This window comes from Budorcas taxicolor, chromosome 14 (genome assembly GCF_023091745.1).
Source record: "Budorcas taxicolor isolate Tak-1 chromosome 14, Takin1.1, whole genome shotgun sequence".
NCBI classification, from domain to species: Eukaryota; Metazoa; Chordata; class Mammalia; order Artiodactyla; family Bovidae; genus Budorcas; species Budorcas taxicolor.
The window spans coordinates 77,936,081-77,959,678 of record NC_068923.1 but is presented as its reverse complement, the minus strand read 5'-3'; the positions used below and the strand labels follow the sequence as shown (position 1 = coordinate 77,959,678).

The window sequence follows — 23,598 nt, the reverse complement described above, 5'->3', positions numbered from 1 at the left end:
CTGGACATAGAACAACCGACTGGTTCCAAATAGGAAAAGGAGTATGTCAAGGCTCTAAATTAGGAGACACTGAAAACATATCCAGGGGCATAAAACAAACTGCAAAAGTTTTGTAGTCTAAAGGTTTTTAAATTACACAGTCTGTTCTCTTTTCACCATCAGATAATGTTAAATATCAATACAAACATTTTTAAATAACCTTCATATTTTCTAGTGCAATGTGACATTTACCGAGAGATCTTTGACTTAGCCATCGAAACCCTAAATAAAGTTAGACTGAAAAAAACACCTAGGGTGATTGCAGATAAGAAAGATACAGTATTATGAAGTAAAGTAGATATTTTATTAAAATTCCATAAAATTTTTTGCTGGTGTCCCTTTTATTTGTTTTTATATGTTATTCAAAACTCCATATTATATTTAATTGCATCAAGCAACTTCAGCTGCATGTAGCAAATTCTGTTAAATTCTCTTTTTCATTTCTATTATGACATATTTTCTAATTTTCCTTGTTATGCCTTCTTAGGTACACCCGTCACTTAAAAATGGACACTTAAAACATGGGATTTTGTTTAAAGTATCTTTAATATTAATTTCTCATTTTGATATTGATTTCTCTCAACTTTTGGTATCTATCCTAACAGAAAAAATTTGTTCCATTTCGACTCTTAACTGCAACTTTCTCTTCTTGGCAACACAACTCCTTTGTTTTTGCTCAGTTTTCCTTCTCTATTCAAGTGAGAATGCTTTGATACCAAAATAAGCTTATATTGTAATCATTTCTTATGTATGAAATATATATATGCAGTATGTTTGTATATAAATAAAAGTTTAATGTAGTGGGACTTAGGTTTCCTTTTAAAATTAGGTACTTTGTACTTTTTTCAGAAATGGCACTAGAGTTGATGAACAGGTGTAACATTATTTGAGGATTAGCTCCAAGGCCCTATTGCTCTTTAGTATGTCCTCCTTTACTTTTTGAGAAAAAAAGTACATAGTTAAAAAAGTACATACATAGTTTCTGATAAACATTGTATTTCTAAAAATTTCCTGTTGCATATAAGTATTTATTTAACATTCAGAGGCATGTTAACATTTTAGTACCCCAGTATAAGGTTGTTTATTTATTTTTTTAAACATCTAGTTGCCTAGTAATACATTACAGAATGTTTTCTTTCCCTCCATTTATTATTCTTTCATTCATTATCACATTCAGCACTCAATTTTACTATATATTATGATAGATCCTGAGTAGACAAAAGAAGTATAGTAGTTCTCTTGGTCTAGCAGGGAAAAGACAAATATCCATTGTATTGAAGCATCTTGTGGGGCGTGTCTCTTAGACAGATCCCTTATAAAACTCTTGCCATCCAAAAGAGACATGGAGTTTTCAGGGTAAATGTCATCTATTGAAAGGATATCTAGGGCATGCTCTGCCAGGTTTGTGATTAATTTGAATACTATCTCAGATTAATATTTATTGATCTTTAGAATTAGATGACATAATAGCATTCTCCAGATTATAATAGTGATAAAAATTGTATAGCTGTTTGAGGTTTAATTTGGTCCTAAATATTATTTCATGATGATATAAGTAATTGTAATAAAGATAACCTCATCCTCTCTTAGCCATTCCACTAGAAAACCGTTGGCTTCTCTGGTGGCTCCAAGAGTAAAGAATCTGCCTGCAGTGCAGGAGACCCGGGGTCATCCCTGGGTTGGGAAGATGAAAGGAATGGCAACCCACTCCAGTATTCTTACCTGGAGAATTCTATGGACAGGGAAGCTGGCAGGGTATGATCCATGGGTTCACAAAGAGTAGGTCATGTCTAGCGAGCGACTCAGATACTATAGAAAGGTGGACTAGTTTAGTGTATCCTTTTTTGATCACATTTTGAGAAGTTATTGTAAAGGGTGCTAAAAAAGATAGTATTAGGGTTACCTGATTATTTGATGCCTCTAAGAAAATCTTCCAGGTAAAATTCCAAGTGTCAGAAATCTTTATAAAATTTGTAAGCCATTAAGTAGATACATGGACATGAACTTGGGTGAGTTTCGGGATGGTGAGGGACAGGGAGGCCTGGTGTGTTGCAGTCCACGGAGTCGAAAAGCGTCATCCAAGACTGGGCAACTGAATGACAAAAAGTAGATACATGCAAGCTCCACAATGTAAGATATTCTGGAAAACATACTCCTCTTCCCAGGATGAAGTTACGGGAACTGGATTTATTTTGCTACTTCAAACAACGAAAAAAGAAATGGGCAAATTTTATTGAACAGTGGTTTCAAAACACTAGACAATAAGAAAAGTTAGACAGCAAACCCTGAGAGACCTAAGGTAAAAATCACCAGAAACCAGTGACTTATGCACTTGAAGAATAAAAGGAGGGAATCTAATTGGTGTTCCAGCTTCTGGTTTGGGTAGATAGCGATGCGATTATATGATAGGAGCAGCATCCTTTCAGGTTAGTGGCAAATTGAGAGTTTGACTTTACATGTGTATTTGAAATGTGTATGAGATATCCAGTTATCTCTTACACTGAATATTCATAATTGAGTTTAAGGAAGAGATCCACCATATAAATATAATTTTAGAAATCATCTACAGATGGTTAAAACTAGGAGAATTAAAAAAAGTATGGTAAGTTGAAAGAGCAATGGGCCAAGTGAATACCATTTCTAAAGTAGTCAGTAGAAGAGAAAGTCTCCTTGAAGAAAACCCTAAACGAAAAATCAGAAATGTTGGAGGAAAGGTCAGAGAGTTCAAGGAGCCATTGTCAACAGCACCAGATTCTTAATGTTAGCTGTGGGCTTTACTTTGCATATTTGCAATATGAAATGGTTAAATTAAGTAATATTTAAGGTATTCACTATTCTCATGTTCTTATATGATTCTTTTAGTTCTTAGGCTTGTTTCGTAATGATGCAGTGCCTTCATTAGCTTTACAAACAGTGAACTTAATCTGGTGTGTCATTCTGGATTAGTTACAAGTAAAGATACTGATGTTTCTCTTTTTCTCTTTTGTTTTTGATTTTGGCTAAATACATGTATACCATTTACCTTCTTAACCATGTTTAAGTGTACAGTTCAGTCTGATCTTCCTTGTTGACTAAGCTTTTTGTGTATAAATTAACGTTTAATTAAAGGAGTACTAAATGATTTACGTTTGTATAGATTATTTTGAAAATGATCAAGGCACCTTTCTTACCTCACTCCTAGTCCCAGTCCTGTCTTATACATACCATATACTTAGACATTTTCAACTGTTTGTATATTCTGAAAAAGTTCAGAATAAAGCTAGATTCTGATTCAGTGATAAAAATTTAGGCCCTAAAACTGAGTTTTTAAAAGAGTTGTGTCCACTCTCCAAGACGTTTTATGAGCCAAATATAAAAAAGAAAACCCTGAAGTTGTCATCAGATTAAACAAAACACCATAACTTAAAGTCATCAAAGGATTATTCTTTTAATGGAAGTTTGAACAAGTAAATGTGCTTGGAATCAGAGTTTCTGGAAAGTTGATTTTGGAGCCAAAGTTGGTATTTGCTAAGTTCATGTACTTTATTATTTTAGAAAGATGTACATTGGATTAAGACATCAACAGTATTTATGATAACCTATTTATTTTTCAATGGGAAAAAGAATTTCATACTTTATTATAATTCAATTGTTTTATAGTACTAAATGTAGTCTTGAACAGTTTTTAAAATGAACTTGGATTGGAGGGCCTTTTCAAGATAGATTAGCATAAACTCATTGTTTTTTGTAGTTTTCCTCTGTTCACCTACCAGCACAGTTTCTGTCTGTTACGTTTTTTGTTCCAGAACGACATAATTGGCAATGGCATGCGGTTGACAAAATAGAAGTACTCTGGCCTAGGATTCACTAATGAAGGAGAACATTACTCTGGTGTTTGCCAGAATCAGTCTTCTTGACTTTTACATTGAAGATTGTGTTGCTGTCCTATGGCATTTCCTGCAAGTTTTGTCTAGTTTCTGACAATGGACAGCATGGTGTCGTGGACACTTTATTTTCTATTTGAAAGATCCTGAGCTCTTTCTTTTGCTAATAATGTTTTATTCCTTTTAGGAGACAGCTTCCCACATTCTGTAAGATTTTAGTATGAGTGTCAAAGTCAGATAAGCTAGAACAGTTGAATTTTTTTTCTCCCATAAAGTTATATATGTATAAGAAGAGATGTATAAGTAATGTATAAGTAATCATGTTACATGATACACCTAATGTTCTCAAGTCCAGTGAACTTTCTGGCTTATCTGCAGGATTAAGTGAGAGTAGATACTAGACATATCAGTTGTCAGTCACATTAATGTTAAAAGTAATCAATTACATTTAATGCTTAAAATTTTCATAGAAGGCTATAGTTTTTTTATAGACATTGAGAAAGTGACATCAGTTGCACGATAGTTTGTTAGAAAGAGGACGTCCTTATTACAGTGTAGGAATTTTTTTCTTGTCTCCCCTTGACAAGTATTTATGAGAAAAGTATGGAGATTTATAACATTTCACTGTGGAAAGAAGATAACCAAGGTGCACTTTTGAGGTTTTTAGCTAATGTCCTGAACTGTGTATATTTAAATTTGTACTAAATAAATAGGAGAATATTCCAAATAGTTTCATAATGTATTGTGAATTTATAGAATAGAAAAAGGTTTGGGCAATAGTTTATTTATGTTTCATAGTGCAAATATAATACTACTTATTTTGGTGGTCTTTATATGCATAAATAGCTAAACCATAAGCCAATAGCATTTTAAAATAGAAGGATTGTGAGCATCTTTTACAAATCCTTGAGAATTAATATATAGATCTGGCATGTAGTAGATACTTATTGTATGTTCATTGACTTTATTTAGCAAACATTTTGGTGACAGTTAATATGTTAACCTTTATTTCAAAGCTGATTTCCCCCCATTTACAGATGAGGAAGCTGAAGTCATGAAAAGATTAAATAGCTTGTCAAAGGTTCCACAGCTAGAGTTGAACCCATCTGGCTGACAAGTCAGTTTTATTAATCACTCTACTAGGTGTCTGTGGAATGAAATGGTGAACAACATGCATTAAACAACTATTTTAATTAACATAATTATCTGGTGCTAATAAAAATAATTTTGTTCCCTTCTTTAACAATTATTTAATACCTCTTTCATACTAGGTGCAGTACTGTGTACTGAGACTGTAGCGTGAAAAGAATAGGCACAGTGTCTGACATTATAGATTATATGCTCTAGTGAAAATTATGTAAGGCTATTACTATTTTTAAATGCTGGAACTATGTCCTTTCTCTATAGTCCTGACTTCGAGCTCAGTAAATGGTGACTGTTAAAGAATTCATGAATAAAAGAAAGAAAAAGTGAATGAAAATACAAACTGCATAGTTTCTTCATTCTTATTTTTTATTTGAAACTGTGTCCTGAGGAGTAAATACATTCATTCAGAAAACATTTTATTCTGTATAAATTTTGTAAATACAATTATCACTAGATTTTCAAGTTTTGAAGAAAGGAAAACATTTGGGAAATCGTATTATTTTAAAGGGCAGAAAATATGGTATAACATTGTAAAGCATTTATATAAAGTTAGTCTATATGATGGACAGCTTGCTAATTAAAATGCTTTTTAGGTTAATGCATAAATGAAGCCTGTCTTAGTTTCTTCTTTTTAACTGAGTTGTGATCACAGTTGTAGAGGGCACACATTAGAAAAATCAAAGGTTACCAAACTGTACTTGTAGAGGATGGGGGGTACACAATGGCATATATCTTTTTAAGCAGCACTTGAAATTTCAGGAAAAAACAGAACTTGGAACTTCATAAAAATTGCATGATAATCATTTCACTTATTGAAATAATACCAAATAATTTCTACTTTAGTGGTTTATCCTCAGGATGTGATACTTAGCTATGTAGCCCTTGACCTAATAGGAATCAAAATAGAGGTGGTTCTACTTCAAGAATTTGTAATAATCCCTTCACTTTAACACATGAATGTGTTCAATATTGGCGAAAGAACATGTTGCTACCAAAACTGAAATAAGATCCTTGAAACAGAAAGGATGTTGCCATGGAAAAATGAAGTAACACTCAGTGCAGCTGTGATGCATTAATGAATAGGATATTTTTTTAAAAGATCATTTGTGTTTGGTGTGGCTCAGAGGGTCCCAACCAGATGGTTTCCATGAACATGATCTGACCCCCGGTTTGAGGACTTCTTACTGGCAGATTACTTCATTTTCTTTCCCTTGGATTGTCAGATCCTTACATTAATGCAAAATTTACTGCTGCAGATTTATATTCACTTACATAAATCACTCAACATTTTACATTAAAACCAAAATTTTAGACATACAGTTTAACAGTTATTTTAAAAGTGTAAAAAGATTTATGTGTTAGCTTTAGTATATATAATAGATGTAACGTTATAACAAGTTTGAGCAATTTGGATTATATGTTTTAGTTCTTATCGTTAAAAGAATCCCCACAACATATATCATTTTTTAGAAAGTTTATTTTTTAACGTTGTTATGTGTATCAGGTTAATATGCTGTTGATTTTATATGCATTTCTCAGGTTGTTTTGATTTGATTAAATAATTTATTTCTGAATTAGTAGAAACTTAGAATATATTGTGATTATGGAAATTTTGGCACAATTTAAATTTGTTTCTCAAGACATCTGTGTATGAAATTGTATACAGTGACGTATTAAACTAATTACCTCACATTGTTGAAAGCATTTGTCAACATAGCATCAGTATCTAAAATAAAATGTTAAATACCCATCATTATTTGAGCTTATAACCATAATTAATATAGGAGAATATGCTGTCAGTGTGCCACTCTAATTTGTGTACTTTAGTATCACTAATGAATTATGTTATATATTTGAAACAAAATGTAACATATTTGAGACAATATACACTTCCATTTCAGAAGTTATAAATGTTGTGATCTTAAGTCAGTGATGAACTACTTAACATATACATTTTAAAATCATGTAATATAAGATTAAATTCTAGAACTAAAAATTTTCATACTGTATGAACTAATGTACTTACTTTTGTAAATTTTTACTTATATTTTTCTTCACTGAATTCATTGGTTTATCAATGCACAGAAATACTGAAGGAAAAATGAGTAAGTGCACTTATAAGACTGGCAAATTATTTATCATATCAAGGAATGCAGACCTGTTACATACCATGATCTCACTAAGGAATATATTAACCCCAAGAATACGTCTGTGACTGTAGTCTTAGTTATCTTTTGTAAAATATAGTCTCTTTGTTATTTTAAATTGCTAGACTATCCAAACATTTATCAAGCAAACAAATTTTAGTTTTTATTAGATAATAAGTTCAGGTAGTAGCTTTATATGCCAATTATTTTATAAAAATTAGCAGGTTACATTTTGTATCTTATTAAAAATAATTCAAGTATGCTAGGCAGTTGGGGCTGTTTACTAGCCAGGTACAGAATATTACCTTGTAATAGAGTCAGCTTAGACTAATAGGCTTTAACTTAAGCATACCTTTTGAATTAAGTACTCATGATGTATTCAGTTTTTTATTTGGTCTTGCTTAGTCTTACTTTAACTCTGTTGCTAAGTCGCTTCAGTCGTGTCCGACTCTGTGCGACCCCATAGACGGCAGCTCACTAGGCTTCGCCATCCCTGGGATTCTCCAGGCAAGAACACTGGAGTGGGTTGCCATTAACTCTGTTAGGGGCTGGCAACCTAAGTAAGTACACTGGGGATAAGGAAGCATAAAAATTTCACATGAAATCACAATTTAGGTAATAATTCAACATATGATAAAAGTAAGGAATAGCGCTCTGATTTTTAAGTCTCCTGAATTTTCCTCATTACTATGTTACTAACGTGTTCTCCTTTAATGTTTATCTAGAGATATAATCTGAGCATTTAAAGTATTTTTTCTTAAATTTCTATCTGTAAAATGAAGGACAAAAGGACAAATTCACATAGAAATAGATGTTTGTGGTTTTTTTATTTTTTAAAGTAAGCAGTAAAATGATAGTCAGCTCTAACGCCTTAGTTGGTGTTAACAAAATGTAATGAACTGCAAAAAAAGGAGGATTTTCTCACCTTTTTTTGCCAGCACATTTTCTAACTCAATCATGTTTCTTGGAAAGAACTATGGAAAGGCAGCTATGTGTTCATTTCATGTCATTGTGCTCTTTTGATCAAATTTGTAGCAAGAAACAATACCTTTTCCAGTGTTTGTCGTATTCTTTAGTAAAATCAACTCATAAAGACATAAGTATGGGACATTTTCTTGTTTGGGCTTGCCTGTGTATTCTGGTAAATATATTAGGTGATTGAGATTTGTTTATTCTCAAACTTAATCTGATCCAAATATTTTTATTCTCTTTTTCTTTTCTAGCTTGAAGTACAGTCTTGTTGTGTGTTTATCCCAAATGATAGTTTGCCTTCTCCTAGTACAATTGTATCTGGTGACATTCCTGGAACAGTAAGAAGTTGGTACCATGGACAAACCAGCATGCCAGGAACACTTGTCCTCTGTCTGCCTCAAATAAAGATTGTTAGTGCTGGCCACAAGTATATGGACCCTCTCCAGGAGATTCCGTTTGTCATCCCACGACCCATCCTTGAAGAAGGTACATTTTTATTTTAAAGTCTTCCTGTGGTTATTATATTTTATACTGATATTTTTAGTTTTACCGTTTTTTTTTTTTTTAATTATCCCAGTGCATCTCTAAATCAGTCTTCTCATTGAAAGAACTTAATGGAAATGAACTAAGTGATCTACAAAGTAGTTCTGAAAAGACAAATGTACAAAGTAAATGAACTAAGTGATGCTGTTTATTGATAGCCACACCTTTTATTATATGTAGATGAAGACAAGATACATATATTTAGACAGAGACTGTCTGCCAAAGATTATATGGCATATAGTATAATCACTGAAATGCTAAGCACAAATAAAGAGAAGAAAATTGGTTTTGGATGTTTGCATTAAGCTGAACTAAGAATTATAAGTAGGTTTATTTTAATTTAAGCCACTTAACTTACGAGTAGATGTATCATAAATACAGAAATTGTATATTTATTATTTACACCATTTATATCAAACTTGATATATTCCTAGATTACTCATTTATTTAAATAAAGTAGATAATTGTGTGATGATTGGAGCCATGCCTCTTTCTTTAATAAATACTTGATTTCTGATGTTGCAGTGTTTTCAGTTGCAGGTTCATACCCTTTTGAACTTGGATCCATTCATTTCAAACTATGTGAACCTGGAAAAGTTTTTGAGTCACAAAGTCAATAGTGTGAATCTATATTTTAATAACAAGCCTCAAATTTTTGACAGTGCTAAATAGGTCAACACCTTGTTCATATTATTAGGATATAAGTGTCTGAATCCGGACATCGTTCAGATTACCACATACTGTTACTGAAAAGTTAGTAAAGTCTTCAATTTTTTTACTTTGACTTAAGGTTGATTTCTGTCTCCCTTTCTCTGTTGTGATTTCCATTGAAATCTAATTTTGTTAGGTTTATGTAAGCATGATTTTATCCAGAAATTAAGGTTGGTACTTAATGACGTGAATACTATTATCATAAAATCATAGAATTCTAGTAGTTAGAAGGAACTTAAGAGTTCTTGTGAAGTGCTCTTTGTCTTTATTCTTTCTCTAGCATATTGGGCATAGCTGTTATTTGCTATTCATTTTTGGTTACAGGAAATTCCTTATTATCATGATAGGTGTTATGTGTCCTATTAAGGATATGCTAGCTTCATAAAGTGAGCTGGGGAGTGCTTCCTCTTAAAAAAAAAAAAAAGGTTAACTCTGGAATGATTTTTTAAAAATTGATTTGTATGTTGATTTTTGTTAAAATTCATTGCTAAAATTCACATATTATAAAATTCCTCCTTTTACAGTATATAATTAGATGATTTTTAGTATATTTACAGTTTTTATGCCACCATCACCATCTAATTTTAGAATAGTTTTATCACTGTAAAAATAATTGGTACATCATTAGCACTTAGTCCTCTACTCCCATCCTACAAGACCGCTAGGAACTGTCTTGCTATGAATTTGCTTGTTTTAGACATTTCATGATTGGAATAAAAAAACCTGTGGTCTTGTCTGACTGGCTTCTTTCACTTACCATAAATTTCTTTTTTTTTTTTTTTTTTAATTTTATTTTTTTTAATTTTAAAATCTTTAATTCTTACATGTGTTCCCAAACATGAACCCCCCTCCCACCTCCCTCCCCATAACATCTCTGTGGGTCATCCCCATGCACCAGCCCCAAGCATGCTGTATCCTGCATCAGACATAGACTGGCGATTCAATTCTTACATGATAGTATACATGATAGAATGCCATTCTCCCAAATCATCCCACCCTCTCCCTCTCCCTCTGAGTCCAAAAGTCCGTTATACCCAGCTGTGTCTTTTTTCCTGTCTTGCATACAGGGTCGTCGTTGCCATCTTTCTAAATTCCATATATATGTGTTAGTATACTGTATTGGTGTTTTTCTTTCTGGCTTACTTCACTCTGTATAATTGGCTCCAGTTTCATCCATCTCATCAGAACTGAATCAAATGAATTCTTTTTAACGGCTGAGTAATACTCCATTGTGTATATGTACCACAGCTTTCTTATCCATTCATCTGCTGATGGACATCTAGGTTGTTTCCATGTCCTGGCTATTATAAACAGTGCTGCGATGAACATTGGGGTACTATGTGTCTCTTTCAATTCTGGTTTCCTCGGTGTGTATGCCCAGCAGTGGGATTGCTGGGTCATAAATTTCAAGGTTGATTCATGTTGTAGTATGTATGTCTTCATTCCTTTTTATAGCTGAATACAAATTCATTTTATGAATATACCACATTTATTCATTGATTATTTGATGGACATTTGTGTTGTTTCTACTTTTTAGTAATTATAAATAATGCTGCTATGATGTTTTAATTTCTATTCAATTCTATTCAATTCAGTCACTAAATTGTGTCCAACTCTTTGCAACCCCATGGACTGCAGCATGCCAGGCTTGCCTGTCCATCACCAGCTCCCGGAGCTTGCTCAAACTCATGTCCATCAAGTCCATGATGGCATCCAACTGTCTTATCCTTTGTCATCCCCTTCTCTTCCTGTGTTCATTCTTTCCCAGCATCAGGGTCTTTTCCAGTGAGTCAGTTCTTCACATCAGGTGGCCAAAGTACTGGAGTTTCAGCTTCAGCATCATTTCTTTTAGATGCATATAGTAGAATTGTTGGGTCATTTGGTAACTCTGTCCTTATCTTTGAAACTGATAAACTATTTATCAAAATGTCTGTTCCATTTTAGAACCCCACATCAGAGAATGGAGGTTCTAATTTTTTATACTGAAGTGCAGTTGATGCACAACATTAATTTATCCGTATCTGTGTCACCACTTATTATTGTTGTATTGTTACTGTTTTGTTGTGTCCAGCCATCCCAGTTGCTGTGACGTGTTATCTTGTGGTTTTGATTTTCATTTCCCTAATGTCTGATGATATTGAGCATCTTTTCATATACTTATTGGCCATTTGTAGATCTTGTTTTGTATTTTCTTCTTATATTCAAATTCTTTGCCCACTTTCTAGTTATTTTTCTCTTTATTGTTGAGTTATAAGAGTTCTTTATATATTCTGATATCAGACCCTTAATAAATATGTGACTTGCAAATATTTTCTCCCATCCTCCCAGTCTTTTCATTATCTTAATTGTTTGAATTTAATTATGTAAATAAAAGTTTGCTTCCTTTATACTGTTATATATGTTTATTAGAATTCATTTATCCCCTGCTGTTTTGGAAATTATCCCTTAACTATTCTTTTTCTTTTCTTTTTTTTAATATTAGAAATTAGCACTCTTTGATTAAAGTCAACTCTAGGTCTAGAAATCTTAAGTTGCATATTTAGTTTATTAAATTATGCATTAAATCAAGCTATTTACTGTGCTTCTGAACACACACAGGTCTGAAAATACTTTAATTCATTCATCCTATCTGGATTAATAGGCTGTCATTTAAGGAATAATTGCTTGTATTTATTGTGAGTATATAATCAAGACAGGGTTTGGAACACCTACTTGGTGAAGAAAAGTGTTAGTCGCTCAGTTGTGTCCAACTCTGCAACCCCATGGACTGTAACCACTCGGTCTCCTCTGTTCATGGAACTCTCCAGGCAAGAATACTAGAGTGGATAGCCATTCTGTTTTCTGGGGCATTTTCCCTACCCAGGGATTGAACCTGGGCTTTCTGCATTGCAGGCAGGTTCTTTACTGTCTGAGCCACCAGGGAATCAAGAACCAGATAGTAACTGTTTTCAGTTTTATCCATTTCTTGGTCTTGTTACCACTTCTGAACCCTCCTTTGGCATGAAGAAACATCCATAGACAATAAGTCAATGAATTGACATGACTGTGTATCTGTTCGGAGAAGGCAATGGCACCCCACTCCAGTACTCTTGCCTGGAAAATCCCATGGATGGAGGAGCCTGGTGGGCTGCAGTCCATGGGGTGCTGAGAGTTGGACATGACTCAGTGACTTCACTTTCACTTTTCACTTTCATGCATTGGAGAAGGAAATGGCAACCCACTCCAGTGTTCTTGCCTGGAGAATCCCAGGGATGGCGGAGCCTGGTGAGCTGCCGTCTATGGGATCGCACAGAGTTGGACACGACTGAAGTGACTTAGCAGCAGTGTATCTGTGAAGCTTTATTTACAAAATCTGATAGATTTGGTCATGGGCCGTGCTTGCTGACTCTTAAACTAGTGCCTTTCTAGACGTGCCTTCTTACAATTCAGTCCTTTATCCATGGCAGATCATTTTCCTTTTCCCTTTTTGTGATGATATGTGGTTAGCAAACTGAATTTTACTTGTTTGAATATTTTTTTTTTTGCTAGATATATAGTTTATATATCCAGATTTATTGCTAGTTATATAATTTCTTATTATTTTAGTCTGGCCTATTAAAGATACAGAGGCTTTCATTGTAGCTCAGTTGGTAAAGAATCTGCCTGCAATGCAGGAGACTGCGTTCTATCCCTGGGTCAGGAGATTTCCTGGAGAAGGAAATGGCAACCCACTCCAGTATTCTTGCCGGGAGAATCCCATGGACAGAGGAGCCTGGCAGGCTACAGTTCATGGGGTTGCAAGAGTCGAACACGACTTAGCAACTAAACCACCACCAATTAAAGATACTGTTGTGCTGACTCTTTTGCTTTTCATTGTCCTATTGAGAGATCCACGTGCAGTTTATGTTTCCTTGAGATATTTTGTCCTTCCTGTCTGGCTGCTTTAAGAATTTTAACAGTCTTTGTGTTTTAAAGTTTGTATATTGGTGTCTATAAAAGACATAAAGATTTCTCCAAGTTTTCTGGCATGATTTATTCAGATATTCAGTTCAGTTCAGTTCGGTTGCTCGGTTGTGTCTGACTCTTTGCGACCCCATGAATTGCAGCATGCCAGGCCTCCCTGTCCATCACCAACTCCCGGAGTTCACCCAAACTCCTGTCCATCGAGTCAGTGATGCCATCCAGCCATCTCATCCTCGGTCATCCCCTTCTCCTCCTGCCCCCAATCCCTCCCAGCATCAAAGTCTTTTCCAATGAGTCAACTCTTCACATGAGGTGGCCAAAGTATTGGAGTTTCAGCTTTAGCATCATTCCTTCCAAAGAACACCCAGGACTGATCTCCTTCAGAATGGACTGGTTGGATCTCCTTGCAGTCCAAGGGACTCTCAAGAGTCTTCTCCAACACCACAGTTCAAAAGCATCAATTCTTCGGCGCTCAGCTTTCTTCACAGTCCAACTCTCACATCCATACACGACCACTGGAAAAACCATAGCCTTGACTAGACGGACCTTAGTCGGCAAAGTAATGTCTCTGCTTTTTAATATGATGTCTAGGTTGGTGATAACTTTCCTTCCAAGGAGTAAGCGTCTTTTAATTTCATAGCTGCAGTCACCATCTGCACTGATTTTGGAGTCCAAAAAAAAAAGTCTGACACTGTTTCCACTGTTTCCCCATCTATTTCCCATGAAGTGATGGGACCAGATGTCATGATCTTCGTTTTCTGAATGTTGAGCTTTAAGCCAACTTTTTCACTCTCCTCTTTCACTTTCATCAAGAGGCTTTTTAGTTCCTCTTTGCTTTCTGCCATAAGGGTGGTGTCATCTGCATATCTGAGGTTATTGATATTTCTCCTGGCAGTCATGATTCCAGCTTGTGCTTCTTCCAGCCCAGAGTTTCTCATGATGTACTCTGCATAGAAGTTAAATAAGCAGGGAGACGATATTCAGCCTTGATGTACTCCTTTTCCTATTTGGAACCAGTCTGTTGTTCCATGTCCAGTTCTAACTGTTGCTTCCTGACCTGTGTATTACCTGTGTCTTATTCTTTCTCATATGTATTTTAGAATTTTCCACCTTTTTTGCAGCATCATTCTTGTCTCTTGTTTGTACTTCTATGATTTTTCTCTTTGACTTGATGACCTGCATTCTCAGTAATTTCTTTAATCTGATCCTTCATTTCATTAGTTTTTTAAAGTTGTGTCTGATATGCTGTTAAAGTTGTTCATTGTATCATTGTTCAACTGTATCATATAGAAAACTGTACAATTCTTAGTACCCTGCTTGGTACATTTTATACTAAAGCTACTCATATTTCCTACATCTGAATCAAGATAAAAAATATTACCAGATGATCTTCTGTAGTCCCCTGAGAGCCTCTTTTTCTTTAGATTTAACCTATATATCTTGATACCTAAAAGCATAAATTAATGGGAAAAATGGGACAGTTCCATTTAAGGTTTACCCTAACATCATTATCGTAGTGATTTGCATGCAAGCCTTGTGTCCAGTTAAGGTCTACACTGCAAATTGGTCTAAGGCTTTGTCTTTAATCTGCCTTAGTGTGAACAGGTGAGTGTTCAAATTTTACCTGTTTAGAAGTGCCTCAGGCTATTTGTTTTGCTTATCTCTTAATTTCTGGCTTCTTCTATTCCATGGCCTTAATAATCTTTACTATTGGGAGAAGCTTATTAATGATTTTATTTAGTGTATGTACTTGTGCGTGTTTGTGTTAACAGATATAAGTTTTGATCATGGTATGTGTGGTATAGAAACATTTTATAAATACATTGATTTTCATTTGTTTTTAGTGCAAAAGTCATTCAGGGCACAAAATCTGCCATTGTTTCTGGAAGTAGAATCCCCCAGTAATTTAAAGATGTTATGACAATATTATAGCTGCCCCTGCAGTAGATTTTATGAAAGGAGTAATATATATATCCTACTGTATTATTTGGTATCTCTTCAATACTCATTTATAATCCTTTTTATTTCTGTAACACTACTGCCAACTTCAACTGTTTGTCCTTTTTATTTAATGAATTGTTTTATTCTTATCTTGTTTTTCCAATATACTATGAATGAGTTAAGAACTACAGAAATCTCCCTTTTTAAAGCATATGATGTTATTATATTCTGTGATTTTTTTTTCTAGAATCTTAGTTTATTTTCAACTTAAAAAAAATCGTTTACCAGATGGAGAGAACTAGAATCAAATAGAAACTTCTAAGGTCTATTTTTCATACTCCCTAGGAGACTACAGAGTGACTACATAATCAACATGGAAACCTAAAGTAGAAACAATTTTTTAACCACCTGGTTATTGCATTGGCCAAACCTATCCTGAAGGAAGGAGATTATTTCAAGATATTTAAAACTTTTCCAGACATTAGAAAATTATAGATACTAATTTCTTATTAAATACCATAAATATGCTTTTTTCATTTTAAAAGTTGTTTGTAGAAAAATTTGCATAGAACCCTTTGATGCCTATGTATAAAGAGTACTTTACTTTGTATCTTTGTATCTGTGCATAGATGGAGAAAGAATCTGGAGGTCTGTTCATTTTCAGTTTTCAACTAGTCCTGGTTTCAGTGTCACTCTGCATTGTCTTTTTTCCAACATATTTGAGTGTAGAACCTGTTGAATGATGGATGTCATGAATCAGGTTGAACCTTTATAGTTTATTTCTCTGTGCCTCAGTCACTTGCTATAAGTTTAAAAAAAATCGATGTTACACATCTGCTGTTTTGTCTTCTGTTCTCATCCTCATTTTGATTTACAATGCTATTTTTCTCTTTCACTGTCATTTTCCTGGTTTCAGAATGTAGATAAATATTTTCAGTCATTCATGTTCAACCACATACGGAATGTGTCTGAATCTATATACCACCCTCCAAATATACTCCTTTCTAGTCTCTTCCTCTGTTACTGTTGTTTCATGTTCATTTTTGTTCAGGCTTCCCTGGTGGCTCAGACAGTAAAGTATCCGCCTGCTATGAGGGAGACCTGGGTTTGATCCCTGGGTCAGGAAGACCCCCTGGAGAAGGGCATGGCAGCCCACTCTGGTATTCTTGCCTGGAGAATCCCCATGGACAGAGGAGCCTGGCAGGCTACAGCCCATGGAGGGGTCACAAAGAGTCGGACACAACTGAGCGACTGAGCACAATATTTTTTTTTAATAAATGCTTTTTGATAAATGTAGGCAGTGGATTTGGTGAGGGTCTGGGGGACATGGCGCAGGGGAAGATAAGAAAACTGGGGGCAAGGAGATTAGATATTGCAGCTAGCTATGATAGTTGTATAAAAACATGACTGTCTAAACCAGAATGGTGGTGCTAGGAATGGATGAAATGGGAAAGAATAGAGACATATTTGAGATTAACAAAAAGTTGGCTAAACTTTGTGACTGTATTAGTTATAGATAGTGAAAGAGAAGTAAATATGTAGAATAACTCCATGGTTCCTAGCCTGGATATCTATGTAGAAGTTTATATGGTCAATATGATTATAAATAAAAAGATTTAGTTTTGGGTGTGGAAGATGGGAATGATGAATTTAGCTTGGTGCATATTGTGAAGTGTTTGTGGGACATTGAAGTAAATTTATCTAATAAGCCATTGCATATTTAGGTCTAGAGTTCAAAAGAGGAAATCATTGTTAGAGATATATAATGTGATAGCAGGGAAAATGATGAAAAAAGATGTCATCACCTAAAGTCACTTATATAGAAACAAATGTATAATCCATATAGAAAAAGCGGGAGAATACTAATGTTGACTGAAAAGGAAGAAGAAGACCGAAATTCTCCAGGCAAGAATACTGGAGTGGGTTGCCATGTCTTCCTCCAGGGGATCTTCCCAAACAGGGCATCAAACCAGGTCTCCCACATTGCAGGTGGATTCTTTACCTCCTGAGCCGCCAGGGAATTCCAAGATGAGGATTAAAAGATGTGAAAGGAATTTGACAATTCTGGATAATTGGTTTCTCTTACCGTCATACTTTCAGAGGAATAGTGTTAATGCAAGTCAGGTGATAGTGCCCTAAGGACTAAATGGAAAGTGAAAAACTGTTAGGACAAATTTATAGTGTCTTTTAAAAAATATTTGAGAAAGAGGTTTATGTATACCTTGATACTCTTTGGTTGTAAACAACAGAAACCAAATCAGGGTAATCTAAGCAAAAATGAAACATTGATTCATTGCCTATATCCCGCTGTAGAAAGCAACTTTGGATATGTAGTTAAAATTTTGATATTTCATCACCATTTTACTAATGGTTATGAAGACCATGGTCTTTGTAAGTTCTTCATTAAGAACTTTTATTTCTTAATCTTTTTTTTTTTTTTAACTTGTAGCTTCTGCACAGTTATTTTTCTCTCGCTCTTTGTCTTTGGTGTTCCTTGGTTATCATTCTGGAGTGCTAAATTTCAGTTAAAAATTTTATTTTTGAAACTAGTGTTTAGATTCAAAATACAGTGATCTAGTCATTAATGATAGAGTAGATCATGCAAACATAATGATCATATGAACATAATGAAAAAAACTCCTTTAGCATTACAGTAAAAGATGATCAATAGAATGAACAGAAGGGTTCTCATTATATAGATCTGAGCCTTCTTCTATACTGAATTTAGACTTCTAAAGTTCAGAATGTGAAACTGTTTGTTGAAATGTGTCATCTGATTTCAATTGCCATGGAAGGGAGAGATGATTACTAATATAGCCAGATCCAATCTGTGTAGGGTGTTTGGGTCAAAATCAACATCTTGGGTTTCATTAGAGAGCATTTGCAGTGAGGCTTGCAGATGTAATTTGCTACATCCAGCTCACACCTCTGAGCAGATGGGTTTCTACCCTGTGCCTAGCAGAAGTTTGTGTTTCCTTCTTTGAAAGAGTTGCCTGTGACTTTATTAAAATATTTTGACAGACTTGGAATATTGAGATCATTTATAAATTAAAACTCTGCCGTTGTTGGATTTAGTGAGTTGTAATAAAAACTAATATGAAAATCATTGAACAACTATGGAAAACATGAGAGCTATTTTTCTGTGTAATTCTGGTCACCTCAGTAGTTCATATGTATTGTTACACAATATAGATTTTTTTTTAAATGTCATAGTTTGATTATTGTAATTTCCACTTATTCTGAAAGATGGTGATGTACTGTTGCAATAGTTTTTTTGGTTTAGTTTTTTGCAATAGTTTTTAAGAATTAAAGTAATTTTAATTCTTAAACCTTATGTAAATGAGATGGCCTGGGGAAAAGAGAAAGCCCAGAAAAGAGCTATAGATTTGTTCTTGAGGATGTTGTTTTTAAATAAATTTCTTGGAAGACATCCTATAGGTATAACAAATGAAGTTAAGCTGTTGAGCTGCCTAAACATATTTAATATAATAGCTACATACATTGTTCTCTTCTCAGTAGCTCACATTCATCAGTAACTCACATTCATCCTGCTCAATCATTTGTTTACCTGTGGATTCTGTGACTTTTAAAGGCCAGACAAGGAACCTTACTTTATTTGCTGTTAATTTTGCATTTCTACCCACACAAATATTTATTTTAAAAACAAAAGCCAGTATGGCAGATCTAATATCCTGCTCACCTTTTAAAAATAAACTGTATAATTTACAGCCTTAAGATCTTAAAAATATGGTTTTTGAGTGATACCAAGGTAACATTCTAATTAAAGGGAATTTTTAAATTGAGATACAGTTGACATATAAAATTATATAAGTTTAAGGTATTCAGCATGCTGATTTGATATATATTGCAATATGATTACCACTGTGGCATTAACTAACATTTCTATCAGGGCATATAATTATCATTTCTTTTTTGGTGAAAATATATAAGATCTAATCTCTTAGCAACTTTGAAATGTGTAATGTAGTAATGTTGACTGCAATGTTAAGTGCTAGGCCTTAAATCTTCAAATCTTCTATTTGCAAGTTTGCACCCTTTAATTCTTCAATATCTCTCCAACCCCAGGTAACCACCATTCTTCTTCTTTTTATGAGTTCGCGTTTGTAGATTCCATATGCAAGTGATATACAGTATTTATCTTACTTTGTCTGGCTTATCTAACAGCATAATGCACTCATTACAGGAAATTTGGAAAAGTAATAACACATATAAGTGAAAATTAAAAAATAAATAAAAATCACTTGCTTTTTGTCCCTGGGTTGGGAAGATCCCCTGGAGAAGGGAATGGCAACCCACTCCAGTATTCTTGCCTGGAAATCCCATGGATGGAGGAGCCTGGTGGGCTACAGTCCATGGGGTCAAAAAGAGTTAGACACTTCACTAATACTGCTCATAGAATTAGTTGGGAAGTTGTTTCTCTACCTATATTTCTGAAATATATTTCCTTTGTGGAGGATTGGCATCATTTATTTAAATATTTGATGTAATTCACCAGTGAAGCCATGTAGAATCGGTGAACAATTTTTTTAGTAGAAAAACTTTTAATTTTTGAATGCAGTGTGTTTTCCTTTTAAATGGAATTTAGTTAGGTTTTGATTTTTTTTGTGTAGTCTGATAATCTCTGATTTTTAAGTAGGATGATTTGATCATCAATATTTCATGTAATGATGTATTTTAATTAAATTGGTCATTTGCTATTTGTTAATTGTTTCTTTTGTATTTTTGTTCCTCTGTTTGTTTTTTATACCGTCTTTGTTTTAAATGGGTATTGTAGTATACCATTTCATTTCCACCATTGATTTTTTTTTTACTATGTATTAAATAATGATGGATCTGAGAATTATTTTGTGCATTTGAATTTATCACACTCAACCTCAGATATATTTTAACTTAATACTGCTAAATTATAAAATAATTATTTGAACATAGTTCTGTTCTCTCTTCCTTTCTGTTCATATAAATATTATGTCTCTATGTGTCGTAACCCAGTAGTATAGTTTTATTTTCATTGTTCTATGTGATTAACTGCTTTTCTTTGCCAGTCTCCAGTTTGTTTTCAGTGAGAGCTGCTCCACTTGTAGATGTATTTTTGATGTTTGTTGGGGAAGGTGAGTTCAGTGTCCTTTACTCTAACATCGTGTTTTATATCCTCCTCAAATACCACATTTTTTAAATTCATCTATTGATAGACCTAAGCTTTCTTCTATATGTTGGATATTGTGAATAATGCTCCTCTGAACATTGAGGTACACATACCTTTTTCTAGTGGTCTTGTTGTTTTCATTGGATCAATACCCTGAAGTGGAATAGCTAAATTGTGTGGTGGTTCTGTTTTTAATTTTTTGAGGAGCTTTCATACTATTTTCCATAATGTTTGTACCAATTTACATTCTCATCAACAGTGCACAAAGGGTTCCCTTTTGTCTGCATCCTCCCCAGTATTTGTTATATATTGTCTTTTTGATAATAGCCGTTCTGACAGGTGTGAGATGTCATCTTGTTGTACTTTTGATTTGCGTTTCCCTGATGGTTAGTTTTGTTGAGCATCTTTTCCTGTGTCTGTTGGCCATCTGTATGTCTCCTTTAGAAAAATGTCTATGCAGGTCCTCTGCCCATTTTTAAAAATTAGATTGTTTTTATGATAGAGTTACTTGAGTTGTTCATGTATTTTGGATGCTGTGGATTCTCAGTTTCTTGGAAGGAATGTAGCCTTGGATTGTTCCAACTGTTTGACATTTAAGCTTCTTTACTGAAGTTCTTGACAGTGTGTTTGTTTTTTTTTTTTTAAATGACTTCTAGCCCTCATTGATAACTTTGTAAACTTTTACTGATTCCTTTAATGCCTTTCCACTCCCTATAAAAGCTGTTAGAGACCAGTTTCCCTCCTGGCTCAGATGTTAAAGAATCTGCCTGCAGTGCCAGAGACCTGGGCTTAATCCCTGGATTGGGAAGATCCCCTGGAGAAGGGGAAGGCAACCCACTCCAGTATTCTTGCCTGGAGAATTACATGGACAGAGGAGCCTGGCGGGCTACAGTCTATGGGGTCACAGAGAGTCCGACAAGACTGAGTGCCTAACACTTTCACTTTCATGGTTTTCTCAAGGTTATCTGATTATTTCCCCTACCCAGCATACAGACTCTTCATTATGTTAATGAAAGCATTGACCACTTCCCATCCAAACAGGTTCCTGATGCAGGACCTTTATACTTGGTATTCACCTTGTAGAATATTTTTTTTTCTAAGTAACTTCATGCCTTTTGTCTCTATGGAATGTCATTTTTTTCTGAGTGGCTTTTCTGGACTATCCTATCTTAAAGTGGCAGCACTCCATTCTATTATCCTGCTTAATTGTTTGCAGAACATCTACAACTATCAAAATACTGTATTTCATTAAGATATTAGTTTATTATTCTTTCCACAGCTAGAACGCAAGCTCCGTGAGAACAGTGAGGCTATATTGTTTACTGCTCTCTCCCTAGGTCCTTGAATAATGTCTATTTTTACATTTAAAGTTGCTTAGCCGTGTCCGATTCTTTGTGACTCCATGGACTATATAGTCCCTGGAATTCTCCAGGCCAGAATACAGGAGTAGGTAGCCTTTCCCTTCTCCAGGGGAGCTTCCCAACCCAGGGATCAAACTCAGGTCTCCTGCATTGCAGGCAGATGCTTTACCAGCTGAGCCATAAGGGAAGCCCAAGAATACTGGAGTGGGTAGCCTGTCCCTTCTCCAGGGGATCTACCTGACCCAGGAATCGAACCTGGGTCTCCTGAATAACAGCTGCTGCTGCTGCTAAGTCACTTCAGTCATGTCCAACTCTGTGCGACCCCATAGACGGCAGCCAACCAGGCTTCTCTGTCCCTGGGTTTCTCCAGGCAAGAATACTAGAGTGGGTTGCCATTTCCTTCTCCAATGCACACATGCATGCTAAGTCGCTTCAGTCGTGTCCAACTCTGTGCGACCCCATGGACAGTAGCCCACCAGGCTCCTCTGTCCACAGGATTCTCTAGACAAGAGTACTGGAGTGGGTTGCCATTTCCTTCTCCAGAATAACATCTAGTACATATTTATTTCAGTAAATAACTTGTTTAACAAGTGAATCTACCTTACCTGAAATAAGTCTTTAGTCTGCTCTCATTGCTTAGGACCAACCCATTTTTTATCCATTTCTGTCCATCCATCCCTCCCTCCCTTTCTCCTTTCCTTCCTAGCTTCTTTCCCTCCTTCCTTCATAAAGTAAATATTTATTGAGTGCATACTATATTCTATGCACTATGTTTTTAAGTAACTTGCTTCAGAAATGATAAGTTTCTTACTTAAATGCTTGTCATATAAAAATTCTAACATTTCTTTCAGCTTAGTTAACAGAACATGGAAATCCAATGAAAGATTTTTAACCCTTGATATTCTTTGATTCGTTTTTGAAATTCTTTCTTGACTTTTGGAATAACCACTTGCCTTGATTCATTTTCTGTGAATAATTGCTGCTTTTTTTAAATCTCTTTTGTGGGTTCTTTTCTCTATATACTTTGTTCTTCACATGTATCGCTTTACTAGATATTCTCATCTAGATCTATACTTAACCTATCACCTTTTCACTGATGGTTTACAAGTCTACAAGATTTTCAAATATTTGACTTCTTTGTTTCTTTTTTATATCCTTAGGTATCTATTTGACCTAGATTGTCCATCAGCTGGCAGTGAAAACATTATAGAATATTGTGTTAGAGAGTAACAGCTATTTTCAGTACCAAACATTGCTCTATTCATTAATTCATAGCTAAGTCCCTGATCACACCTGTCAGCTTTAGCATGCTTTTAAAGGGGTTCACCTGAGCTCCAGAGAATGGAGCCATATTTGAGGTGCCAAGTTATGGAGAAACATGAACTGCAGGGCTCAGGTTTTCCTCCATACTGTTCCCTTCATTTTGAGATTCTACATAAATTCATTGATTCAGACTCTTCATTTAGAATTTGGAATAGTTGTTTGAACTGAAAGAGTATGTCATCCATGAACTTCTACCTTTCAAAAAAAGTATTTAAATAGTAATACTAAATAATAAAAGGAGTGAAATTTATCAAGGCTTTACTTTTTATATTTTTACAAAATACTTTTTTCCCATTACTTTACTCATTAGTCTTGTCTTTCCTTTTGTCACTAAGTTCATTCTTTTACTATAGTGAAGTAGTCCTCTCAATTCCTGTGAACGGAAACGGCATGGGTTGGCTTAGTGCTTCATGCGGAAACAGGAAAGGATTTAGGAATTAGAATTT

At 34.6% G+C, this 23,598-nt stretch overlaps 1 protein-coding gene across 1 annotated transcript in view; it reads left to right on the top strand.

Moving 5' to 3' along the window:
• The window catches only part of VPS13B (vacuolar protein sorting 13 homolog B), a 775,227-nt gene that overhangs the window by 344,065 nt on the left and 407,564 nt on the right, over positions 1-23,598 (top strand). Inside the window, exon 22 of the mRNA XM_052651420.1 lies at positions 8,419-8,653. Within this exon, the coding sequence (XP_052507380.1) occupies positions 8,419-8,653 (235 nt within the window). The remainder of the gene's footprint in view (positions 1-8,418; positions 8,654-23,598) is intronic.